This window comes from Cydia pomonella, chromosome 18 (assembly GCF_033807575.1).
Source record: "Cydia pomonella isolate Wapato2018A chromosome 18, ilCydPomo1, whole genome shotgun sequence".
Lineage (NCBI taxonomy): Eukaryota > Metazoa > Arthropoda > Insecta > Lepidoptera > Tortricidae > Cydia > Cydia pomonella.
This window is the reverse complement of record NC_084720.1, coordinates 1,038,477-1,046,575: the sequence shown is the minus strand read 5'-3', so window position 1 is coordinate 1,046,575 and position 8,099 is coordinate 1,038,477. Positions and strand designations below refer to the sequence as shown.

The 8,099-nt window shown below is 39.0% G+C and overlaps 1 protein-coding gene across 1 annotated transcript; it reads right to left on the bottom strand.

The window, feature by feature from the left end:
• Positions 1-295: 295 nt before the first annotated feature.
• Positions 296-1,690, bottom strand: LOC133527807 (3-hydroxyisobutyryl-CoA hydrolase, mitochondrial-like). The gene has a single exon (XM_061864983.1). The coding sequence runs from the start codon at positions 1,461-1,463 to the stop codon at positions 339-341; it is 1,125 nt and encodes a 374-aa protein (XP_061720967.1). The 5' UTR covers positions 1,464-1,690; the 3' UTR covers positions 296-338.
• Positions 1,691-8,099: the final 6,409 nt, after the last annotated feature.

Sequence of the window (8,099 nt, the reverse complement as noted above, 5' to 3'; positions counted from 1 at the left end):
AAGCCTCTTTCGACCTCAGTGATCATGTGATACTTTCTATAGCAAACCAAGCGTTTGACGCTTCGGCCCGGCCAGGATCGTTCTAGCACGATACATCCCTTATGGCTAGCCAAATCAAAATTTATCTAGATTGAAATGTGTTTCTTCTGTTGGCTGATGATGATACATTTCTTGAAACAACATACAATGAAAATTTATTAAGTAATCAATTTTATTTGTGTAAGAATAAAAATAGGTCATAAGTAAAAGTAGGTACGAACCACATTCCTCCAATCCAAATGGACGCGGTGCAGAAACACTGTCAAGAAAATCTACAAGTTAGAAAAAACGCGTCAACTCTATTTTGAAATGATTTCATCATAATACACGAGTTCTTCTGGCAGGGGTTCAAAGTAGCTGTTCACCATGGTGTCTGACACTTCAGCAAGGGTGTCGGGCCGCCAAGTCGGACGATCACTTCTTTGCATCAGTACTGCTCTTAGTCCTTCGTGTGCATCATAACTGCCCAAGTAGCGAGACAACACTCGATACTCTGTCTGAAGACATTCCTTCATATCGCTAGCTTTTCCAAGCTGTAGAGCACGTAAAGTCACTTTGAGCATGGTCGGACTTAATTTAGCGATTGATTCCACTGCTTGCATTGACCAGGGATCATTCACCGTCCAAAGTCTTTCAATAATTCCTTCGACAGTATCAGCAGAGAAACAATGGTTGATATCCTTTACAACAGGAGCTAGAGAGAATTCTCCAAGTGGCTCGCTATATACATTCAAACGGGCTTCTATATCCTCGGGCTTACAGCTGCAAAGTTCATTCCCAAGTTCTTGTAAACGTGCGCTTGGTACAAAATGAGTGGCTAACCCAGACAAAACTACGTCTTTTCCCTTCAATCTTTCGTTTGTCATGCTCAAGTAGAAGCCTAAATGGTTGCTCAAACGCGACAGATGATACGTACCGCTGACGTTATTTATCCAGCTGTTCACTTCTGGAGAGCCTATGGTGGCATGCTCCGTGGCGACTCGGTACTTACAGTTTCGGGAAAGCATTAGTCCTGCACCGAATGTTAAGCCATTTATTAGAGCCACGGAAGGGATTTTGTACTTGGATAATAGGTAAACACCGTTGAACATTAAGGTTACAGATGCCAGTTTTTTAGAATGACGTTCATGGTTGAAGAACCATTTGATGTCTTTTCCGACGCTGAAGGCTCCTTCGCCCTTAAGGATCAGGCGAGACCGGCCTCGTTCAGTGATTTGTAGACGCGGGAGGAGTTGCCGCCACATCAGGTAATCCATGGCGTTCAATTGTTTTGGTCTGTTCAGGGTGACTACGCCAGCGGATTCCACGGTTTCGAATAATACGGGTTGCGGACATTGAGGGAATAAACCTATTTTCCGAATCACAGTTGCGATCAATGATTTCCCGAAGTAGGTACTGCGTTTTGCTAATATGGCAACACTCATGGTAACTGCTTAGTTTGAAAACTATTTAGGGATGACTTGGCCGAAGAGGTGAGTTTCAGAGTAGAGGTATAGTCCAACAGTTATTAATAACAAAAAATATATGAGGCTGAGTCGTGACTTCAGACTTGCCATACTCGTTAAATAGTCATAATAAGTAAGTGTTTTCTTTTATACAACTTTAAATGAAATAGTATTATTGGAGGTTAGGTTTTTGAAAAGGAAATGTTAAAATAGCATAAAAAAGTAAATATAACTTTTTTAATATTTTCTTTATGATGCAAACGTGGTAACGAAATTCGTGTCAGTATTTTATGGAGTCCCATGAAATGATTATTTAGTCACGAATTCTGATGTTGAGTATTCGCCAGTGTCTAGTTAATTGCCAGTGCAGTATTGTAAAATGTAATCTTTCCATAAGTTAATTTGTAACCAACACCATTAACATCTGCATCTGCCTTCATTCATTTAAGTGGTTTCTTTTTGCGTGGTCAAAATAAAAAAGCATCACTATGGCCATTCTTAACCATGGAAAGCGCATCAGCCACTTATACGGAAAATCATTATTCACAATGCTTGGCCAGACCAGAGGAATAAAGACGAGTGTCATAAATGGACCTAAGATATTATTTGAGGAGATTGGAACCGCCGGTGTGGTGACATTCAACCAACCAAAGAAACTTAATCTGATGGTGTACAGTATGATAGCGCGGCTGTCTATCATACTGCAAGCTTGGGAGCGGGCTCAGTCCCGTATCATCATAAAAGGTGCCGGAGACAACTTCTGTGCCGGAGCAGATCTCAAATGGCTTCTGGGTAGCAACGACCCTACAATAAAAGCAGGTATAGCGACCCAGGCCAACAATATATATCGTATATCTAAAAATAAGGTGCCTTATATATCCTTGCTGGATGGTATATCGTTCGGAGGACCACTATTGCTTGGTAGTTACTGCAAATATACGGTCGTTACGGATCGTGCACTAGTCGCCATGCCAGAGTGTCGAATCGGCTGGCTTCCCGATGGAGCAGCTCTTCATTTTATGCCACGTTTAGACAACCATTTAGGTTATTACTTGGCTTTAACTGGCAAGCGTTTAAAAGGTAAAGACGTTGTGTTATCTGGTTTAGCAACGCACTGTATACCAAGTGCTCGCCTAGAGGAGTTAAAAGCTGATTTATGTCATTGTAAAGTTGAGGATATAGAAGCCTGTTTGAACACACATAGCGAGACTCATGGAGAATTCTCCTTAAATCCTTTCATAAAAGATATCGACTATTGTTTCTCTGCTGACACTTTAGAAGAAATATTCGCACGACTGACTAAAATTGACAACTCGTGGTCTAATGAGACTTTGGAATTGTTCGCGCCATTATGTCCTACATCGCTTAAGGTGGCTCTTCGAGCATTGCAACTCGGGAAGAACCTGGATCTGAAGCCGGCCTTTATTCTTGAGCATCGAGTGCTGTCTCGCTGCATCAACAGTTACAACGCGAAGGAAGGTCTAAGGTCGCTGCTGCTGGAGAAGACTGATCGGCCGAACTGGCGGCCTAAGACTCTGGCTGAGGTCACGGATGCTATGGTGGATAGTTATTTTGAACCACTGCCCGAGGGAGAAGAACTTACGTTAACTGATTAGAAACTTCTTCTAGTACTGAATTGTAATAGTTATTAGAATTATAATTACATTTCTGAATCACGTGTGTGTTATTGTTTTTATATGAATTGATATTTTGTTATTAGGGTTCCGTACCCAATGGGTAAAACAGGACCCTATTACTAAGACTACCCTTTTCGTCAGTCTGTCTGTCTGTCTGTCCGTCTGTCATCAGGCTGTGTCTCATGAAGCGTGATAGTTAGACAGTCGCACTTGGCCGGTTTATTTTTATTTTTTTATGTCTTCATTTTACTTCTTTAAAAATCTACTTATCATATGTTAAAGATAAAGATAAGATAAGTCACCCCCCCCCCTCAATATTTACAGCGCTGTGCAGTGTGCACGTATAACTACAGCGTGTATTTTTGATACGACCACATATTTTAAGGGTAGTAGCCACAGTAAGCTCAAAAAGGCTTCGTTACTTTCGGTTTCGGGTGTTCGGGATCGTTACTTGGTTATTATTCAAAACTTAACTATTTTTGATCACCGATGGTCCTGGGTTCGAATCCCGGTAAGGGCATTTATTTGTGTGATGAGCACAGATATTTGTTCTTGAGTCATGGATGTTTTCTATGTATTTAAGTTATCATATATATCGTTGTCTGACTACTCACAACACAAGCCTTCTTGGCTTACCGTGGGACTTAGTCAATTTCTGTAAGAAAGTCCCATAATATTCATGTCGCCTATAATATTCAACTATTGAGGCGATGTCATAACTGTCCAGGTGATAACTATGTACGTAAATTAACTGCACCTGTTAGTTAACCAACCAATATGAAGACCAATGTAGACACGAAGTACGGAAGCGATGCAATGCAGCTGCAGGCACAGTATGCTTCACTTATCGCTTAATTGAAATCGTAGTGGATGTGCACTTGTAGCTCATTTAGCGCGCTGATTGAAACCTGGAATGATCAAGGAAGGTGTTCATCAGAAGGCCATTTATCCTTTTTGTAGATGGTTTCATTAAATTGAGATCTTCCTACTCGAATATATCAAACTGATATTGATTGGAGAATTATGTTATGAATATTTCTACCAATTATAGTCTGTGCGGAAAGAGAAGAGTCGTGGAATATAAGGAGACCAATATTGTATTATACGTTTTCGATTTCGACAATAAGTTCTTTTTCGCGTTATCCCGGAATTGTCATGTCATTGTCATGGCTCATGGGAGCCTGGGGTCCGCTTGTAGAATTGGCATAGACTCCAGTTTTTACGGAAGCGACTGCCATCTGACCTTCCAACCCAGAGGGTAAACTAGGCCTTATTGGGGTTAGTCCGGTTTCCTCACGATGTTCTCCTTCACCGAAAAGCGACTGGTAAATATCAAATGATATTTCGTACATAAGTTCCGAAAAACTCAATACTCAACGAATTTGACATTAAGTTAATGTATGCGCTATAGAAATAATATAGAATTTTATATACAGAACAGAACAGGACCTTAGGTATTGTTAACACCCCACCATTCGTAAGCTAAGTATAGAATCGGCGCCCTAAATCCGAAAGGTCATAAATTCCCTCAGTTTAAACGTATTTTCCTACCTTTTGTTATGTTTCGTGCCGAATTCGACAATAGGTAGTAATTTATGCGCAAACGCCGATGCCCCGCCCACCGCCCGCGCACGCCTACCTCCGCCCCGCGATCTTGACCCCAGTTTATTTTTTGTAGCGTTAGTAGAGTATTTTGCCTATAAGTTTGTGTTGCTTTTATTCACAGAACGCCATTTTAATGTTTTAGGTTTAACATATAACATGAGCATGACATCACACTGATAGCTAAACTCATTATTAGACAAGTCAATTTGATGAATTATCTTTCTAATGCCGTACCGTAAGAAACAGAATTCATCCTTTTTAAAGACAAACTTATCATTAAGTTACCTACCTACATTAGGTACAATATAAAAATATTCTGAGCCAGAATATGCCTACTAAACAGGTATATAGGTAAAAAACTTAAGTAAGTCACCTGTTGTATGTAGTTGTGATGTGTTCGAATAGACATTTGTTTTGTTTGTGTGTGTCTTTTAAACATGTATTGTCTATTCGAACACGTCACAACTACATACAACAGGTGACTTACTTAAGTTTTTTACCTATACCCGTGTGTAGTTATGTATAGGTATACTTACATTTTAGGTTTTCGCTAATAGGTACCTAATACCTAAGGTAACTTAATGTTACCTTTCGCGTATTCATTTGAGATACCTAGTTATTTTTGGAGCTGGACAAAATCAAACTGTAAAATTTAACGACAACTTCAGAGGTTCTAAAGGGCCATCCCATACTAGCGTCTTTTGAGCGTCGGCGTCTAGTCAGCGATAAGGAAAATGGCGTCGCTGCGCAGTTGCGCCAACGTTGCGTCGAGCAGCACCCATAGAGTTGACTAGACGCCGACGCTCGGGGGAGGCTAGTGTGGGGTCAGGTGATAGTAACCATGGCAACGTGTACCAAGAAAAAGTTGATTCAGCCATCTCGTACGTGATACATTTTTCACGTGCATTTCACTTTAGAAATCCATGTTTTCTCAAATGATTCCATTGACCAAAGTCAAGATAACGGCAGGTGTACGCTCAACGCTGACTCACCGCTCTTGAAGCTATTCTATAAAACCCAGATCAATCTAAAACCAATCGTATTATAAAGATATAAGACTCAAAGCTGTAACCATGGAAGGGATATATCACTACGTGTGAGGTCAAGGCGGTCATGCGTTGCACGACATTTCACGCGCAAAAAAAAGAACGAATGGCGCTAAATTGCTAGCTCTATTTTAGACTCTATATAATTGTGATTAGGTTGAGTATCGCTGGATTTGGTTAATAACTTGTTTGTGTTAAGTCGTGATGCTTTTGCGTTTGGAGTGGGTGTGGTCCTGTCAAAGGTAAGTCAAAGTCATATTGGTCCGATTAAGGTTCAATGTGAAATGGTAGTTTAACGGGTTTTGATGACGTAAATCACCAAATACCCGATTCGCTATTTTTCTAATATCTATCCACCGGCAGGTATACAATGGTGCTGCTTTCTTTCTATCTTTAGTGATCGTACAGTCAGCATCAGAAGTAACGGATCAAATAACGCTTCATAAGTATCTACCATTCTGTAACAGCTTAGCAAACATTGATGTCTTTAATATAGAATAACTAAGACTGTACAAGATATACTTTAGAATGTGAATTTTAGAAATTCATCCATATTTGGAAAAGTTATCCGGGATGTCAGATACTTTTGGCGCGTTGTTTTATCCGTTACTATTGACGCTGACTGTACCTATCCATTGTTTTTAGTTAATAGTAGTTTATGTGACTGCCACATAACGAAAGGCATTAACATACGAGTGTGGATTTAAGAAACGAACGAAGTGAGTTTCTTAAAAGGACCACACGAGTGTTTTAATGCCTAATTATGAAGTGTTACATACACTATTTTATCTACACACATATTATAAACTTTTTATGATCTTTCACTAACCCAAATTACCTACAGCCAACATTGGGGCATCGTTGCTCTCATGGCGGAACTCGCGGATATGTGGTGGCGTCTCCGAAATATCTTTATCGCTCATTTTAAACGAAACTTTTGCTATAGTTACTTTAAACACAACAAATAAATTCATTTTAAACTTAAAACTAATTAAAAGATAAACTGTATGTAATTTTTTTTTATTATTCAGAGACAAACTGAAGTCGGGGCCTATTTCCGTATCGTTCGAGTTCGAATTTGTAACTAACCTGCGAGATTTGTCAAAGTTGTATGTAATTGAAATTTAATTTCGAACAAAAACCTCGTCTGATATTAGAATAGAGGTCAAATCGATTTGTTTTTTTTTTCAAAAAAGTTTGAAACTTGACTCTTACTTATTTGAATTACAACATTTTCACAGATAAGAAATTTGTTGTACCAAAACAGTTTATCTTAATGTTGGCCATTATTTACAGATTTGAAGGCGTTGTATGTGATATGTGCCACCCAAAGGTTGTCTGGAAGAGATCGCTTTTTAGCGATAAGACCGCCTGTTGTCTGCCTCTAAATTTAATCAATGGTTTATTTTTCTTGTATATTTTTACTGAGGTGTGCCAATAAAGAGTATTCTATCTATCTATCTATCTATGTGTGTAGATAAAAGCTTAAACTACATTTTAACAGATTTCCAAAAATGTTGTAATTTACTTATTAAAAATAAATAACATTATCTTTTTGCGTCGCTAAAACTAAAATTTCCTTCATCTTGTTATGAAGGCGTGTACGCAGGCCTATTACTCTAAATCATTGGATGCGTAGGCGCACAATTATAACGTAATCGGTCGATGATCGGCATGTGGCTTGCCTATTCATAAAGCCTGATGTATACGTTGGACCAAACCTGCAATGACGCTGACGGCGCGTTGAATAGTTGGGGCTTAGCACTTATTTAATTTTTTTGACGTTAGGGACCTTTTACATTTCCAAATGTATTGTGTTGTTAACTACCTATAGAGAAATACATCTCTGCTATATTTGCAGATTTTTTATTTTTAAAATTATTATAATGCTTACCCATTGGCTTTTGAATTTATTATATTATTCATGTCACAGTAAATGTTGTATTGACTTATGAAAAAGTCCTTGAGGCCTACTTACAGGACACATTTTGAATTTTCAATACCTGTACGAATCAGCGATTTCGAAAAAGGCTGTGGGACTACACTTTGGATAAAAAATAATAAATCCCTTTTTGGAAAATTAAAGGAAATGTAGTTTTATTGACAATTAAAAGTATTTATCATACCTATGACATCTCATACCAAAAACATATGATTGACTTAGCGGCCTGCGTTCGCAGGCGGACGTAAGACAACCAAAGAGGTTCGCCACAAGGCAATTCGGTGGGAGTTGAATTCTATGAGCGCTCTGGCAATGCAACCATAGCCAATCAATTGATACAGGTGCGGATACAGATGTGGGTTATTATAAAGACAAGTCTTTTACC

Bases quoted from the DNA above. Each gene is read 5' to 3' on its own strand.
- LOC133527807 (XM_061864983.1), bottom strand. From the start codon at position 1,463: ATGAGTGTTGCCATATTAGCAAAACGCAGTACCTACTTCGGGAAATCA.